This window comes from Leuresthes tenuis, unplaced genomic scaffold (assembly GCF_036924035.1).
Source record: "Leuresthes tenuis unplaced genomic scaffold, fLeuTen1.0.hap1 SCAF_2, whole genome shotgun sequence".
Taxonomy (NCBI): Eukaryota; Metazoa; Chordata; class Actinopteri; order Atheriniformes; family Atherinopsidae; genus Leuresthes; species Leuresthes tenuis.
In genome coordinates this window covers 20,398,759-20,416,289 of record NW_027325356.1, presented here as the reverse complement: position 1 = coordinate 20,416,289, position 17,531 = coordinate 20,398,759, and the positions used below count along the sequence as shown (strand labels likewise).

Below are 17,531 nucleotides of genomic sequence, written 5' to 3'. Positions count from 1 at the left end.
TCCAGGAAGTTCCCTCTGAAGCAGTGAGTGTCTGCATATTAAATGGTCTGCAGTTCTCTGCTTCATAGGTCAGAATTTTCTTTGTTTTTGTCTCTGTGGCCACTTTCAGTCCCAAGATTGTACTTTTGTAGCAAAAAAAAAAATAGAAAAGGAAATAAGGAAAAAAAAAAAGCAAAAAGAGCTCCAATAGTCGACATGTCTTATGTTGTACATATTACTGTTCTTAGCTTCCCTCACCATTTTTTATCATGATTGCTAGAAATTTAGAGCAAGGACAAAACGCTAGCAATAATCATTCAGATTAAATAAAAGTACAAGTAAGTTGTTATTTATAGCCACATCTCAACTGCGCTTCACATGCTCCATATATACATATTCTCAGATATTATATGTTCCACCAACACTCACAACTAAGATCCACTGGGAAGAGGGGAATTTTATTTGGATGAAATAAAAAAAGGGGGGATTAAGAACAATGAAGATGTTTTGCTGCTTGTATGGGACTGCTAGACAACTCTGGTTGAGATGCCTGTATTCACTGTCTAATTATTTACACTGTAGATGCCATGTCCTCTTCTCTGACCATGGAAGGCCCTCGCAGTGCTTTTTCCACCTTATCTAGCTCCACCATGCATTCCAGCACTTCAGCCTGTGACCTGAACCCAGCTCACAACAGAAATGTTGATCCAGAGGACACCAGGAATAGCAGAGTGGTACCAGAGATTGTTGGTGCAGAGGGTGGGAGCGGGAACAACAGCAGTGCCGCAAATGGCAGGGGCAACGGTGAGCTGGTAGGAGGAAGAGCCGCGACATCCCAGGATGCCCCGACACATCATCAGATGACCCCGTCAAAGCGCCGCACCATTCTGAACATCTCCCCACCGCCACAAGACCTGTTTGATGATAGCCGCATGTCCTGCCAGGATGACACACCCCTGGACTCGGAGCAGAGTAGCAGCATCTGGGTGGATGACTCTCAGTCCAACTTTAGCATCATGAGCACTTCCTCATACAATGACAACACAGAGGTGCCGCGAAAGTCCCGCAAACGCACCCCTCGCCAGAGGCCTGGACCTAAGACCGTTCCTGCAGCAGGAGCCAGTATGGATGTGTTTGATGCAGGCAGCGCCAAAGGGCCACACTTTGTCCTGTCACAGCTTGGCCATGACAGCAAGACTGGACCAAAGGGAAGGTTTGTAGTTGGCAATGACCTGTTGAATAACAGTAATGCTTTTTCACAAGGTTTTCAGAAGAGCTCATGTTGATTAATATATGGCAAGAGAATATAAGGAAAGCGTCTGCATTAGTTACTGTTCTAGACTTATTTAAATTCTTTTAGATGATTTGTCAGTGATTCAGTCTAATCTAGAACATTATTTACTCACTTATTGACTTTTAATTTATTCAAAACTCTCTTGTTGATAGTTACATTGCATTACAAAATTATTCTTTTTTTTATCCTACTGTTTTAAAGGCTCTTCGAAATAATCCCATTCAGCACTAATCTTGATTGTCAGAGTTAGTATCATCTGGAAGACACTGACACTGACACTCGCCAACAGATGGAAATCTTTAACAAACTACTCTAGTCCCAAATTTCCCACCACACTGTGACTGAAGGAGAGCGGTTAGATCAGAAGGGAGGGAGGGGCAGGATACTGAAGTACAAACAATGGTCAGCCACAGTGAATCACAGAGCCTCTCTCAAAGACCTAGGATAAGCAGAGCAGATTAAATAAACAGATAACTCCAAACGTTTTAGGAGCTGGGGTTAGAATATGCTTGGCTGATGGAGGGCCTCTTAACTCTGCATTGCGCAGAGCTCCATGGCAACTCCAGAGCGTTTCTGCTGTTGCGACAGTTGGATCAGCTTGTTGAGGCAAACCCCACACAATCGTATACATAGATATTTCATATTGATAGGATGTTGTCAGCAAGGTTGCGCGAAACAATCGCAGAGATGGTGATGTGCTCTGTCAAATCTGTGTTCGCTGCAGCTCCGATGATCCTCATACACCCAATCAGAAAGGAGGAACTCTTATGATGCAATTCCCACAGAAGTGTGAAGGGAAGGAGCTAAAGATCCTCGTTCAGCCTGAGACGCAGCACAGAGCTCGCTACCTGACGGAAGGTAGCAGAGGGTCAGTGAAGGACCGCACCCAGCAGAGCTTTCCTACTGTAAAGGTAACTTTAAGAACCTTGACTGTGTTTCAGTAAATAGCTCTGTTGTCAACGCTATGACCTTCACCGGAGTATTTTATCTTTGTCTAATGTAATTTTAATATTTTTATTGTCAGAGTCTAAAATTAGCTGCTTTTAATGCCATAGGAGTAGTGAGGCAAAAAGTCAATACTATGCTATGGGAGTAACATACATGCTTAGGGTGGATGTCCCGAACAGGGAGGGTTAATACTGACTGCCTGCTCATGCAAGGTCTCATCCTCTGATAGCTTATATTTTCATGGTTTACAGTGGTTTTATTAAGAAAAATGTAGTGGCTTTTAATTGCTAGCACGAATGTAGCGCTTGACATTTGCAGATACAAACGACCTGCGTCAGGTTTATGGTGTGACGTCAAGGGAATCTGCAACACATTGATCTTCTGCGCGCAATGAATAAGCACAGAAAAAAGTATGGTGGCAATGCAGTTCTTCTCTGCTCTGCCTTTAAAATAAGGAACTCTGCCAGTCCAGACTGCTTCGCCTGCACTGCTATGGATCTTCGATATAGAGCCGCAGAGGGAAAACAAAAAAATCGATAACTTTTTAAAGCAAGTGCATCAGTGGTAGTAACTCTAAAGGAGTTGAGCGTAGTCTTCGAAGAGCCCAAAGGGAGGCAGAATTTAAACATTGTTTCGCCTGTGATTGTCACTTTCACCAGCTTGTCGATCATGACATAAAGCAGTCTGAATCTGACGGATTAGTTACTGGCCTGTTGCTCTAAGAGTCTTTCGGGGAAGACAGAAAAATGGATGAGCCAGTTTAGAAAGACTTACTTACTTTAGTTACTTTAAAGCTCAATTCCTTGATGAGAACAGGAGGGCGGATATAAATGTTACGGATAAGCAACTTTAAAAGAAGAGGATAAAATTGAGGAGCCACAAGTTTGATTTCAGAACAGCCATGACAGGTCGTAATAGGACTGACGAGGGCAAAAAAGGCTCTTTGTTACCTCGCCATAAATAGATCTGATGTTTTGTACCACATGCTAGTTGCAAATAAATTTAAAAAAATAAAATGACTGCTACCAGTATTTAATCCCATCCTTTTTCCCCCTTACACAGCTGGAGGGTGTGAGTGAACCGGTGGTTTTGCAGGTGTTTGTTGGCAACGATGCGGGCCGGGTGAAGCCTCATGGATTTTACCAAGCTTGCAGGGTAACTGGCCGCAACACCACAGCATGCAAAGAGGTTGACATTGACGGCACAACTGTCATTGAGGTGTCCCTTGATCCGAGCACCAAAATGACTTTAGCGTACGTACATTTCGTAAGATTTGAATTTGGTTGTTGTACTGATAAATATTATTCCAGTAGACCTTCATTTTTGCATGTTGAACTGGAAAGACACATTTTTGGGAGCAAACGTTGCTCTGATACCTCTCAGATCATTCAGATCAGTTGCTTAATGCATCTGTTTCGTAATAGTTTCACATAACTGTAAGGTACATAAATGCTTTGTTCATCCCCTTGGGGGAAATAACTTACTGTACTGACATGCTAAGGGATTTAGTCCTTTGAAGAGCTGCTAGTTTAGTAAATACTGTAAAGTTTGTTATTGAAACTGCAAGTTGAAACAAGTCCAAGCTAACATTTTCTCCTCACTCAGGGTCGACTGCGTTGGGATCTTGAAGCTCCGTAATGCTGACGTCGAAGCTCGTATAGGCGTGGCCGGGTCCAAGAAGAAGAGTACACGCGCTCGACTGGTGTTTAGGGTCAACATCCCCCGTTCAGACGGATCAGTGCTCACACTACAGACTCCTTCATCTCCTATCCTTTGCAGTAAGTTAGTCTCACAGTTTTTCCTGTGAAAAAAGTCGTTTCATTTATTTGCAGATCTGCATTCTGCTGCATTATATAAAGATAATATATAAAATCCAGTTAATTGAACCAGTTGTTGCCAGGGTTTGAAAGCTTGAATGAGAGAGAACAGATAGTTGACCTGAAACCTACTTAGTTAATAATTACCACTGAACTTTTTCAAATGCCGTTTCTCCATTTTAATACAGCCACAGGTTAGGAGACAGTTGTCTCCTGATACCCGCATTGGGAGACAGAGTGGAAAGATGTTATTTTTATTTAATAATGTCTACAATATGAGGGTGCGGTCAGTTTCACAAACAGGAAAGACGCTTAGGGCCATGAGTATATATCTGTGCGTTTGTATTTGGAACAACTACTTTGAGAATGGCAGGGGAGAAAGAGACGGAAAGGACAAAACAATAGAGGTGTGTGGACATCTATTGTTTATAATGAGCCAGCATGCAATCCAGGGAAATGTCTTTCTACAAAACGAGAAAAAATAGTAATTCCTCTTGGCATTTATGTGTGTTTGTGTGTGTGTGTGTGTGTGTGTGTGTGTGTTTGTGCATGCGCACATGTGCATGTGATGCACAGTGAGATGTGTTGGGAAGGGATAATGGTCCTGTGGTTCAGCATATGCTGCTGAGGGCCTGAGAGAAACAACTACTGTAGCCCCTCCAAGAAAAACAAGAAAAACAAGAAAAAGAAGGAACAACACAGCACTATAAGTAAAAATGTGTGATTCTGTAATTAAATCAGATTTTAAAAAAAGGATTAATACATACTTTCAGATTGCAAGATACATTTCGTAGTTACAGTATATGAAAAAGTATCAAAATGAGCCGGATGTGGCTTAATGTAATGACTGAATTGGTATTATAATGTTTGTTGAACAAGTTAAACTGGAATTTGAACCTAACGCCTGAAGGTAAAGTGCCTTTTATATGAAGTAAATCATATGAAGCGTAAATGTTTTCTTTATCTGGCAAAAGAGACCGATTTATTTGTTCATTAACATTTTCTACTGATCTTCCAGAATGTTTCTGTCTCATAATACAATCCAACATAACCCCCGATACAGATATTTTAAATTTTGTGTCGAGCAACTATTTGAGCAAAGCTCACAAAAAACACTGGTCGATACTGACCGAACAATTTTAGATATATATATAAAAAAAAACTATCAATAAATAGCTCAAACGTGCGCTCACAATCGGCTTGGACTCTGACCCTTGCTGCTTGTGGCTATATTTCTTATTACTCAGAGCAAGAGGAGCAGATTTTTGGTTTCATAGAGACATAAAATCTTGCAAAAAAAAACATTTTGCACCAATCTGCACATTTTTCAAAGAGGTGTAAATTGATTTGATAATGTGAAACAGCCTCTTGTCCATCGTCTCCTGTTTCTTCTATTGTGTTTTTATCCAGTAAAGGTGACTTTTCTAACAAAGATATCAGTTATTAGGCTAATCAGCTTGTATCTGTTACAGCCCAGCCTGCAGGAGTGCCTGAAATACTGAAGAAGTCCCTACACAGTTGCCCAGTGAGGGGTGGAGAAGAAGTCTTCATTATTGGCAAAAACTTTCTGAAAGACACAAAAGTCATATTTCATGAGAACATTTCTGGTGAGATTTCAAGCCTTTAAACATACTGGAACAATTCAGGGTCCACATTTTCAATCGAGTGTGATTTTTGGCCAGAACTCTGACATCTGATCTCTATTCCAGATGAGAAATCGTGGAAGGCAGAAGCTGAAATCGACATGGAGCTTTTTCACCAGGTGAAATGCAGTTATTCATATTGTGCTTCTCTGTACTAAAGGATTCATGGACAATGACAAGAGTAGATGGGAGAAGCCATTTTAGTTTTGTATGGGGCATTCGATGTAATCATCTTAAATGGCTGCTGGTTCAAAGGTTTGAGTAGTTTCATTGTGTTCTGACCTAATTACACACAGAGGCTCTGCTGAGTGTATTTCAACAGTCTAGATTAAACCTTTAGCCTTGAAATGGCCAGAAATAAGGGAACGTGTGAATATGTAGCTTTAAAATAGTTTTCACTTTGTGTTTAAACCTGGGATTTTCTTCTTAGAATGCAGTTTTTTCATTTCTGAAGTTTACGGTATACACCTTTAAGGCCTAACAATCATCTTGAACAAGGTGTTCTACATTACTTTACATTTTCAGATAATATTTAAGCCCCTATCCAGTGCATTTGCTCATGCTAAACAAATATAAAAAAACAATATATCTTTTTTTTTTTAGAAAGAGGAAATCAACCAACCAAAAGTGCTGAAAATGGCTATAGATGGTGATCTTTTATCAACTAATTTCTTGGTTACGCTCCGTGTGGGTGGCTTTTCCTTTCTTTTTATCCTTCTTATGATAATATTTGAAAAACTAAATATTTATTAAGATTTTGGTAACATTGCACAGACAAAAAGGTAACCGGTGTCATACTCAAGCTTCAGCCATCAACAGAGTTCACCATAAACAAACTCCACATTCATTTTGCCCCAGTCTGCAGTCACGGAAATGAGCACAAGTAGTTTTGTCCGTTTCCTTTTTCATTTCACATCAACTCGTTGTGCTGACTTGCAGTTTTCCTCAGATCCATTAGTTTAGGTAGACTTGGTGTTGAATGCACTCTGACTTCATTTGTAATATATGATTTTATTGAATTTTATCTCCTCATGTGTTATTTTATTCTATTGTCTATAAGAACCACCTGATCGTGAAGGCGCCCCCATACCAGAACCAAGCCATCACCTCTGCTGTGTGTGTGGGGATCTATGTGGTGACGAACGCTGGGAGGTCCCACGATGTTCAAACATTTACCTACACTCCAGATCCAGGTTGGTTTGAGTAGTTTTCTGTCTCAGCTAATGGGAAGATCACCATAAAAATCTTGTTCAGATATCGTGTAATGTTCAGCTTTTCATTTGACACTTTTTGTTTGTACTAGAGGAATAAGAGCTTGAATACCGTTTTGTGTCTTTATACTGAGAAACTCCTCTTAGCTCTAATGTCACTGTTTGTCAACACTGCCACCTACAGCTCACTTGAATCAGAGCATGTGTTGGCAGTGAATGGCTTTAAATCGTGAAGCACTTAAACTGTCTTAAGAGAAGAATCCTCATAAGGAGCTGTCATTCATTGCTGCTTTCTTCTGAGTGAAAAATTTAAATGTGTGACTAATGAAACAAGGAACAGTTGTATTTACAGTATTTTATACCACATGTAGCTACTTTTAATAAAATGGGTATTACGCTGAAGATTTGCATTTATTTTCATGCTTTGTGGACACAATTTTGTAGTGAAAAACGATGTCCCTGTGAAGAAAGAGATGCCATCTCCAGTGAAGACTTGCTCTTTTGATGAGCAAATTAAAGGTTTGTTTCCTCTCTTCTTTTAACTGGTACAGACATCTATAAATGTTTTATGTATTTTAGAAGGAAAATACTTTTAGAAGTTGACTTTGTGCAGGAGTCACCGTAAAGACCTTTTGCCTCCTATTTGAATAGCTGTTTGTTTGCTTATGTCGTTAACGCACTGGAGAATTCGAGCAAATGAAAAAGTAACTTGAATGACCCTTGCTCTTACCCTTACAGTTGTAGATAGTGCCTTGATGCCTTCAATGTTGCCTTTGGTAAAAAGAGAGGATGTTACTCCGATGGAGGTGACAAGCAACCTTCAATCCTCTGGCGTATTTAAGGTAAAATATTGATCTATGTGATACTCACTTTAGTTGGAATTTAGCCAATTACATTGGAATTTGGTCAAATATAACTCACTGTCTACTAGATTGTTCTGAGGAGAGGGTCACGTTTTGTCTTTTGTTTCATGTGTCTCCATCAGACTGGTGACCTGTGTTCGACCCAGCAGAACTCAGATATGACAGCAGCATTCAGCAATAACCTGTCGCAGGCTGCAGGTGATCCTGACAAAGGCCAGGCTGCTGCTTTTACCAACAGTGAGCCTTTAAGTACCATCCAGAAGCAGGACATTTCTGTTGGAAGCTCGTTCTCTTTGCCTGCAGACTCCATGCTCCCGCAAGGAACGCAGCAGTTCCTCTTAGAGCCCAGAGACAGTCTCAGGCAGGAGAGGCCAGGCAGCAGTTCCGCTGGATCCCAGCAGAACCAGCCGCACCTATCGCTTTTCCCTCCAGATGAAGTAGCCCAGCTGGAGGAGGCAGTGAGACAACTCAAAGCGAAAGGATTCTGTAACTTACCACTTCAGTCTGACAACTCCATAGCCAAACAGCAGCAGCAACACATCCAGCACCAACAACAGATCCAAAATCAGCAAATTCAACAACAACAACAGCAGCAGCAGCAAATCCAGCAGCAACAGCTACAACAACAACAGCAGCAGCAACAGCAGCAAATCCAGCAGCAACAGCTTCAACAGCAGCAACAGCAGCAGCAAATCCAGCAGCAACAGCAGCAGGTTTTGGAGAATTTACAGCAGCAGCTTTTTCAGTCACAGATTCAGATGCAATGTGGCATATTCCAGGAGGCCTCCCAGGGTAAGAATGCAGAGCATCAAGGCTCACCACAAGGGGTGGTGACAAACCAGGGAACACTGTTCCAGCAGGACCAACAGCAGCAGCAGCAGAATCAGCAGCAGCAACAAGCAGCTCTGTTCCAGCAGGCAAATGAACTTTGTTCTATGCAGACCAACTTCCTGCAGCAGACGCCCACTCATTCTTCACCACCTATTTTCCACAGTCCCAGCCCTTTGGCTGAAACACAAGATCCACAGGGGGCTCTGTTTCAAAAAGCCTCCCAGGAGCAGGTACAGGCTGCTCTTTTCCAAAACACCATGACAGTGCTACCATCTCCAGAGCAACAGCCCTCAACTCCTGGACTTTTCCTCCCACAGCCTTCCCTGCCAACTCAGCTTTCAACTAGTGGTTCTCAACAACAGCAGCAGCAGCAGCAACAGCAGCTGGCCTTCCTTAGTGCTCTGCAATCTGCACAACCGGAACAACAATCAGTATTTCAGCCCCAGGCCCAGATGTCCCCCATCCAGCAAAGAAGCCCCATGGAGCAGCAACAGCCCTCCCAGCCTCAGACCCACACACAGCAAGTCCAACAGGCGTCCCTGTTTCAGACCATATCCCCACATTCATCTCCAAGTACACTCTCTCCAGGCCAGCAGCAGCAACAGCAGCCTGGCCTGCTATTTTGTAGCAACAATTTGTCCACACAACCCCAGGCTTCCAACCTGCTTTTCACCAGCCAAGGTCAAATGCCTCCCCTAACCAGCAGCAGTCTAGTTTCACAAGAGCCCCAAAACCCCTCTCTACTCTTTTCCCAAGCCAGCGTGGTTGCAGTAAATCAGCAAAATCGGCCTGAGCCTATGGCTATAGGGAATCCCACTGATCCACAGCAACAAGTCATGTTTCAGGAGCAGCAACACATGCAGTTAGGTGGCACCACCAACAACCGACAGGAACAGCCTGTGGGCCTCTTCATGCCCCAGTCCAATATGGCCTCTCTGCAGGGGGGAATGGCTGCCCAGGAGCTTGCACAGTCGGCCATGTTTGCCTCACAGAATGGCGTGTCAAACCTCCAGACAACCACCTCGTCCCCTGTCCAACAGTCGGGAACGTTGTTTCAGAACGCTGTGAGTGGGAACATCAGTCAGCCCAACCAGCCTCAGCAACCTGGCCTGTTCATCTTTGGTATGCAGAACGGTAAGGAATTTGCTCCTCAGATACACACCTGTTGAAACTGTTAAAATAACAGGATAAGAAGTGCCCGCGAGCTGCAATCAGTATTTTTAGTTAAACAGTGAAAGGTGACAACCTGCAACTATCACTCAACCCTCAGCTCAACTGCATTAGAGAACCTTTGGCTTATTGTGTTGGTTTGACAGCCCAGAGCTTTAATATCTGTCTCATTTCCCTTATTAGAGTTGTTCCCAGATATAGGAAAAAGATGCTTTTAGCAACTGAAGAGCTAGCTATTCTTCATGAGTAAATGGAAAGTGAAACAAACTGAAATGAGCAAATATTCTAGTCCGGTGGCCTAAATGTCGGCTGCTGTAAACAGTTAGCATTGCTTTGTATCTAATCACCATGTAACAAGTCAACTGGAGCAGTATATGTATATTTTAGTATGATTTATTTTTACTTTAATCCCACCTTTATTGTCCAGTGACCTTTAGTTTAACCACATTTCAATTAAGACTCAACAAACATTGTTTGCAAACTCACGTTTCTGTTTTCTGGTCTATTTTTGCAGAATGTGGCCAGATGATGAACGCTCCTGGGAACACGCTATCAGATCAGATTATAGCTATCAGCCAGTCTGGTCAGAACGCAAGAGAAAGTGAGGCGTGCATCCAGTCCCTGCTCAGCCAGTCCATGTCTCAGTCTGGTACCGTGCAGGGCAACATGTCTGCCTCTCAGAACATGGAGAAGATTGATGACCTGCTGGTCAGCCTGCAGGAGTCGGGCAGCAACTTAACACGCTCATACTGACCTTCCTACAGGTTCACTGAACATCTCAAATCATTGTAAAATGGACAAAAAGTTTCCAAAGGTCATCTGTTGAAAATTACACGCAGGTGAATATCTGTGAATTAGCCCTGCTTTATGTGCCTGTTTGTGGTCACTCGATGTTTCTCTATTCCTTCAAAGTTAAGGATGCGTTTGGAAAGAACTGTGAAGCGGAGCTTAACATTTAAAGCGCTGCTGGCCTTGGCCCGCCAGTCTCTTCAGGCGTAATGACTTTTGACCATGAGGACAAACTGGATCATTTTATATCCAGATAAGTACACTTTGAACTAAGATTGGCTGTGCAGGCTGGCCAAGAAAATCGAACATCTCAATGTAACTTATTGACTGAATAACTCCCTGTTGTTTAAACTCACATGATAATAGAGACGGACTCCAGGCGAGTCTGATCGGAGAAGTGGAAATCGACCCTTTTCTTTCGCTTTCTCTCCCGAAAGACTATGAACTTATCAGTCTTATATCTCGTCGAACTTCTTTTTGACTGTAAGTAGGTTTCCAGTGATTTTGTCTGTGGTATCTTCCAGTTCTTGTAGTGTTTTCTAAATTGGCCTCCAAAATGTTTTATTGCTTTCCATGAATTGTGCTCCCCCTTTTTTTTAAAATCTATATTTATCTTATTGTTTTGTTTTGTTCTTTTTCTTTCTTTCTGTTTTCATTTGGTGCATGAAAGACGGAGCGTACAGTAAAACAGGAAGGTTTGGATGGAGTGTGGTATGTATGGTTGAAATGGAAGGTTGCAGCCGTGGAGATGATGCAGAAAGTGTGTTGAAAGTAGGCTGGAAGCAGAGAAAAGAGAAGCAGAGGAACAGTAGAAATGAAGAAAAGAGAAGTAGAAAAAAAAGACGTAGAAAAGAACGGTAAACCAACACATCACAATAATATGTTAAGTTGATTATTTTGATGCTGAAGCAGCTGTTTTGCATCTGGTAATAATAGTAAAATTCAGTCTCGATGTCTCCACAAAAAGCAACTTTGGCCCCGTTAAGGATCTTATGTAGAAGCTCAGTAGGTGTATTATATATTTGTTTAGTAACTTACAGAACTAATATATATTATATTTTGCATTCTGCACTAGCCGGGTAAAAATAGTCTCATGAAGGTACAGTATTACCTCTAGAAAAATGGTGCAACAGTGCAGCAGAGAAACATGTTCATCAATATCAAATATCTCGCCATCTCCACCACAGTGAACAGATTTCAGGACGTAGGTCAGCAAACACATTTTCAGGATAATCTGGCTGTAAAATAAGCGTTTCGCGCCGCACTTTTTTGACAATACTTCTGATCGAGGGTACGGCGCAGTCGTGTTTAGATTGGTGCTTTTTTTTTTCTTCTTTTTTTTTAACCCCATTTTCACCCACCTCTTTGTTTACAGAGAAGAAACTAAAACATTTTTACGACGGCTCAGAAATTGTTGTCTGTGTTGCCACTATTAATTTCTAAAAACCCTGAGTAACCCTGAGCATCATTATCGTTCCAGGGGAGTTAGATCATTAAGCGTTTTAGTGTCGTTTTGGTGACTTGGCTCTGCGTCAGGCACGCATGAACTGGGATCGTTTTCTCAAACCAGCTGGAAAAGAGCCCAACTCACCAGTTTTTATAAAGGCGGTGGGTTTAGTGAATGTTATGGAGAAGCAAAAGTTTGTTGACTACAAATGTACATCTCGTCCAGGTTACGGTATTAACATGCAGGATAGAGCTGTTTTTACAAGTTTTAAGTTTTACAGACTCGATGTCCTTGTCTGCAGGCGGCCGGCGGCCTCAGGACCAAAGTTTGACTCGAATCTTGCTTTATATAGATCCGGAAAACAGGCCAGTTTTATGGCTCGTGGACATTTCTTTTCTTTTTACTGATCCGAGGAGCTGCATAGATGTTTTCTTCCTCCTGAAAATGCTAAATTTATTGTTTGATGTTGTGTCTCGCTGTCACACTTTTCCATCTCTTTTTTTCTTTCTTTTTTTTTCTTTTTTAAGCGAAACAACGCGTTTTTCACGTGTACTTTTACTGCAAGTGTCTGCACGAACAAGGGGCTGGTCTCTGACGGTAACAGAAATGAGCTCAGTTTATTTTTCCTTTTTGTCTCTTTGTTGTCTTGTTTTCTGTGTACAGTTTGTTATAAAAACCTGAACACCGTTACATTTTGTATTCACTTTAAAATCAAAAACAGCTGTTCGTTTATGATGGAGATTCTGTAAATTTGACCGTCATGATTTGTGGAATGATGGATTGTGTGCGTGCGAGCAGTTTGCGTGGTATTTAAAGGGACCCTACTCCTGAAGGAAACCTAAACTTTGGAGATAACCCACTGAGACTGGCTTTCTTCAACTTGTGAAATAGAAGAACTATTATTTCCATATATATATATATATATATATGTGTGTGTAACATTTTTATCAGTGTAATAGCTATGCCTCTTTCCAAGAAACATGTCTAATTTATTTTTTTGTTTGTTGTTGAAATTGTTTCCCACAATCCTATTTGTGTTTCCAATTTTACTGATGACAACAATGTGATTTGGTGCTACACGGTGGTGTGGTGGTTAGCACTATCGCCTCACAGCGAGAGGGTTCCAGGTTCGATTACCGGCTGGACCTTTCTTTGTGGAGTTTGCTTGTTCTCCCCGTGTATGCGTGGGTTCTCTCCGGGTACTCCGGCTTCCTCTCACCATTTAAAAAAAACATGCACGTTAGGTTAATTGGTGTCTCTAAATTGGCCCGAGGAGTGAGTGTGTGTGGTCGTTTGTCTCTGTGTGGCCCTGTGATGGATTGGTGAGCTGTCCAGGGTGTACCCCGCCTCTCGCCCAACGACGGCTGAGATAGGCTCCAGCCCCCCCCGCGACCCTACAGTTGGATTAAGCAGGTATAGAAAATGGATGGATGGAACAATGGGATTTGGCTCCTTTTACCTGCTTATTCTTTAACCCCCCCCCCCTTCCACCTGGGAGGCCCCTGCGCTGGGGTCGCCATGGAGACGCACATTCGGTGAGGAGGCAGCCTCTGTGTAAGAAAAAAAATAATTAAAAAATGTATCACGTTTACATTTTTGTTCCATCAAATCTGGTTGCGGCTGAGAACTTTTAGAACAGGTTCAGTTACATCAGTGTTTACTGACTCATTGCTACAAGGCTGTTAATTTACTCTTTGTTTGGTGTGAATAAAAGTGTCAGTCTTTTGCTCTTTGACTCACTGACAAGGACACCGATTGTACATTTCCCAAAAGTCTTCTGAGTGCCTTTTATCCGAAGAGCCCAAAGATGTTCACAGATGGCTCCACAGTTCTTGCAGCTGATGCTAAGCTTGGGGATATTTTTGTTCAGGTGGGGGAGAAAGAAAAAAAAGGGTTAGCCATCTCCTGAGATGTTGGTGGAGGTCCCTTTTAAAGAAGAGTAATATATTTCAGACACTATAACATGAATTATTATGCACAGAAAGTCCTTGAGACATTCCACCTTAATGTACATATCATGTGTATGTTCTAGGCTTGTTGAAGTCCTTTTCTGACAAAAATGGTTAACAACAGGACAAATTGGCGCCACACTGTCAGAGCAACAAATTTCAGTATTTTTTACAACGAATACAGTGCTCAATGTGATTCAACATCGTGGATGTAAAGGTCTTTCTTAGATCCAGAATGTTTTTGTTTTTTTTGATGCACATACTGGGGAGGTTATTACTTTTTTGAAATTACTGTTTCCTCATTTGTGTATTTACACTGTAGCTGGAGATCCGAGATGTATGACTGTGATATGACGGTCATTACTAAATGTATGGAAAAGAAGGAGATTTTGTAGAAGTTCTCAGATATTTATCTCTGTCTGTTCATTGCAATTGACCAAGATGTGGGTTTTTCTTTCAACTTTCACTGTTAATTTAATACCAACAAGCTGAGTCACAGGTGTCCAGACGGTTACATTTTTCCTAAAACGTTGCTTGAGACACTTGTAGAGATTGTACATGTGCCCTGAGGAGATACTGTAGGAGCAGCTGGATTGATGAATCACCATTGTTGCTTGTGAAAAAACCATCAGCGATCACCAGCGATCGCCAGCCCTCATCACCTAGAATGTTTTAAGCCATAATCACTTCAAGTGAGCTCCAAGTGCTCGACATTGGTAACCAGGTGAATGTGGCTGTGGTGGATAAATGTGTTGTGCAATTTCTGTGATGCATCTAACTTGTTTGTACTTAAGTATCCATCGCATTTATGATATTCAACATAGATGCAGACCAATTTTCTCTGAAACTGCTATGCAGCTAATATACTTTAAAAGTAGATCTTTTTGAATATATATTTTTCTATATAGCCTCTCTTATTTTCACCATAAAGGAGAAACCAAAATAGAGATTCTTTCTATTATTTATGTTGCTTGTTGATAAATGTTCCCGTGCTTTGGGTGCAGCATAAACTATGTTATTCCTTTTAGTTAAAAAGCAAATTTCTCCTTTCAACAATGATCAAAGACGTGTTTTTTTTGTTTTCGTTTGCTCGCTGGATCCCCATTTGGCTTATTTGGTTTATGTGGAGGACACTGTAGTCGGGCTGAATGTTCACTGATGCAACGGTTCCCCCTTCCTTCTGATTTCTCTCAGGGCATCAGAGTTGACAGCATATCATGTTTTTTAGCCTTGTCAAATCAGTAAAATTGGTGAACATGAGATTTGTCATTTCGGAATCGCAGACTACAAAAAAAATCTAAATCACTAAAAATGGATTCACTTCTAACCAGGTCAACCACTCTTCTAAGTAAACACTCAAAAGAGGGGAAATTTGCCTTTTTCTTTTTGAACACCTGTCAGATAATCATTCTAGGGGGGAAAAGAAATCTATGTATATTTGCCTTTTGTTGGGATACTTTATTGTCTTGCAATTACAATTCTGTAAACCTGCTGCAATCTATAATTAAAGTCATTTATTTTAGGTCTTGGTTGAGTTTTGCTTCATGATTTTTTTTTTCTTTTGTAAGCTGTGCTTTGAGAGGAAGATGCGCATTGTCACATTATTAGTTTAAGTTGTTGCCGTGCCAACACTCCCTTCCTGAAAGGTGCTATGTTTACTTCACTGATAAACATTTTACTGCCCATTTAGAAGAATTTCTTCTAAAAGATCACACTCATAAACTTTTCCTCTAACTTTGACTTTACTGAAAGTGAATGCATATCTAATCTTCATTTTCCATTTGCAGAGTTTCAGTCCAGATTTAGAGTCCACCATAACACTAAAACAGCACCAGTTATAGTCACAGATGACCTCCTTATTGCCTCTGTGTTGGTCCTGTTTAATCTCAGTGCTGCTTTTGACACCCTCAACCAGAACACCTTACAACAAAGACTTGAAGATAACATTGGGATCAACAGTACTGCTTTAGGCTGGTTAAAGGCAAGCTTATCTGAGAGATTTCAGTTTTTATAAGTAGTTACTGTGTCCTCTGCACTTACCAGAGTGTGTTAAGGTGTTCCACAGGGTCCTGGTACGAGGACCAGTTCTGTTCTCTCTGTACATGCTTCTTTTAGGCAATAAAATCAGGAAAAATTACCTGCAAATTCGTTGTTATGCTGATGACATTCAGCTCTACTTATCAATTAAACCTGAGAAAAGCAATCGGTCTCTAAGCTTACAGGCTTGTCTCAAGACAGGGTGATCTGCAATTTTTCTACTTTTGAGTTCTGACAAAGTTAAGATAATTATTTTTGGCCAAATAAATATAGAGATTCACTTTCTGAACCTACAGTTATCCTGGATGTTCTTAGCCTGGCTTACAATACTATTTTGATAAAACTTTGTAGTCCCTTTTGACCGGGATTTGTCTGTAAAGTCACATTTTTCACAAGTCTCTAAAGTGGCCATCTTTAATATGCAGAATATCTCGAAAACCAAAGGCATCCACTCTCAAAGTGATGCTGAAAAGCTGGTCCACGCCTTCATCAAATCTAGGCTGGATTACTGTAATGACATTTTAACTGTGTGTCGATGAAATTCCTTAAGAATCCAAAATGCTGTAGCCAGAATACTGACTGGTGCCACCTAGAAAGATCACATTTATCCTATTTTAACCTCTCTACGTTAGTCTAATTAAGAATAGAATTTATGATTCCTGTTATCACATACGAAGCGCTCCGTAATACTTAAAAGATCTAATTGTTCCATATCTACCCACGTTGATGTGGACACTCACACATACTGGTCTGCTTGTTATTCACAAAATATCCAAGACCAATAGCCAGAGCTACTTAGTTTTAAGGTTCTTCTCCTGTGGAACTGGCTCACAGGACGCAAAATTCAGACCACAGTTTAACTGGAACCTTCCCTCTATATTATCTATATGACCTATATCTATATTCTGTCTACTTCCCATCAACAGAGGCTATTGTGACCAAATCCACAGTCACAATAACTTCTCTTACACACTGAAAAGCTTTGGAATTTCCTGTTTCTGTGGCAATGCAAACAAAATTTATCAACATCACAAAAATCTTAATTGCAGTGTTGAGTTTGAACTACAATTAGTTCTAAAAAGTATTTCTGTAGGGTTATTTTTGTCTGGTAGGAAATTAATGTGTGTTTTCATCTGTGAAAGATAACCTAACTTTCAGGTAATACCAGTTTAACTGGAATCCTCCCTCTATATTGATAACTCTCACTGAAAATAAGATAAATACAGGTCTTGTATAACATGACACTACAGACAGGGTTGCTACAGTTTCACTTTCAAATGTTGCAATATGTTGCAATATGTTGCAATAAGAAAAACAGATACGGGAAAGAAAAGAAATGTCATAAAATATCTGCAATAATTCTACTAGACATTGGTGTCTATATAATATAATTCCAACATTAATGTTAAGTTGCGAGTCAAACTGTACTTAAAAGTACAAGATTCAGACATTCTTCAGATTCAGATGTACTTTTGGCCTTGAAGACTATGTTTAAACGTATCTCTTTGAATTCTTTAATTCGCTGAACTTTCAGTCTATTACTTGTTATCTCC

At 40.9% G+C, this 17,531-nt stretch overlaps 1 protein-coding gene across 4 annotated transcripts in view; it reads left to right on the top strand.

Moving 5' to 3' along the window:
- nfat5b (nuclear factor of activated T cells 5b) overlaps positions 1 to 15,463 on the top strand; it is a 34,411-nt gene extending 18,948 nt beyond the window's left edge. For 2 of the 4 annotated variants that reach the window (XM_072380581.1, XM_072380579.1), the window contains 11 exons: positions 562 to 1,192; positions 1,998 to 2,184; positions 3,284 to 3,474; positions 3,827 to 3,999; positions 5,511 to 5,645; positions 5,748 to 5,800; positions 6,742 to 6,874; positions 7,337 to 7,411; positions 7,631 to 7,734; positions 7,878 to 9,720; positions 10,271 to 15,463. In XM_072380581.1, the coding sequence (XP_072236682.1) occupies positions 562 to 1,192; positions 1,998 to 2,184; positions 3,284 to 3,474; positions 3,827 to 3,999; positions 5,511 to 5,645; positions 5,748 to 5,800; positions 6,742 to 6,874; positions 7,337 to 7,411; positions 7,631 to 7,734; positions 7,878 to 9,720; positions 10,271 to 10,509 (3,764 nt within the window). In that variant the 3' untranslated portion in view covers positions 10,510 to 15,463. Of the gene's footprint in view, positions 1 to 5; positions 69 to 561; positions 1,193 to 1,997; positions 2,185 to 3,283; positions 3,475 to 3,826; positions 4,000 to 5,510; positions 5,646 to 5,747; positions 5,801 to 6,741; positions 6,875 to 7,336; positions 7,412 to 7,630; positions 7,735 to 7,877; positions 9,721 to 10,270 lie in introns of all 4 variants that reach the window. The other 2 variants (XM_072380582.1, XM_072380580.1) reach the window with 2 other exon arrangements.
- Positions 15,464 to 17,531: the final 2,068 nt, after the last annotated feature.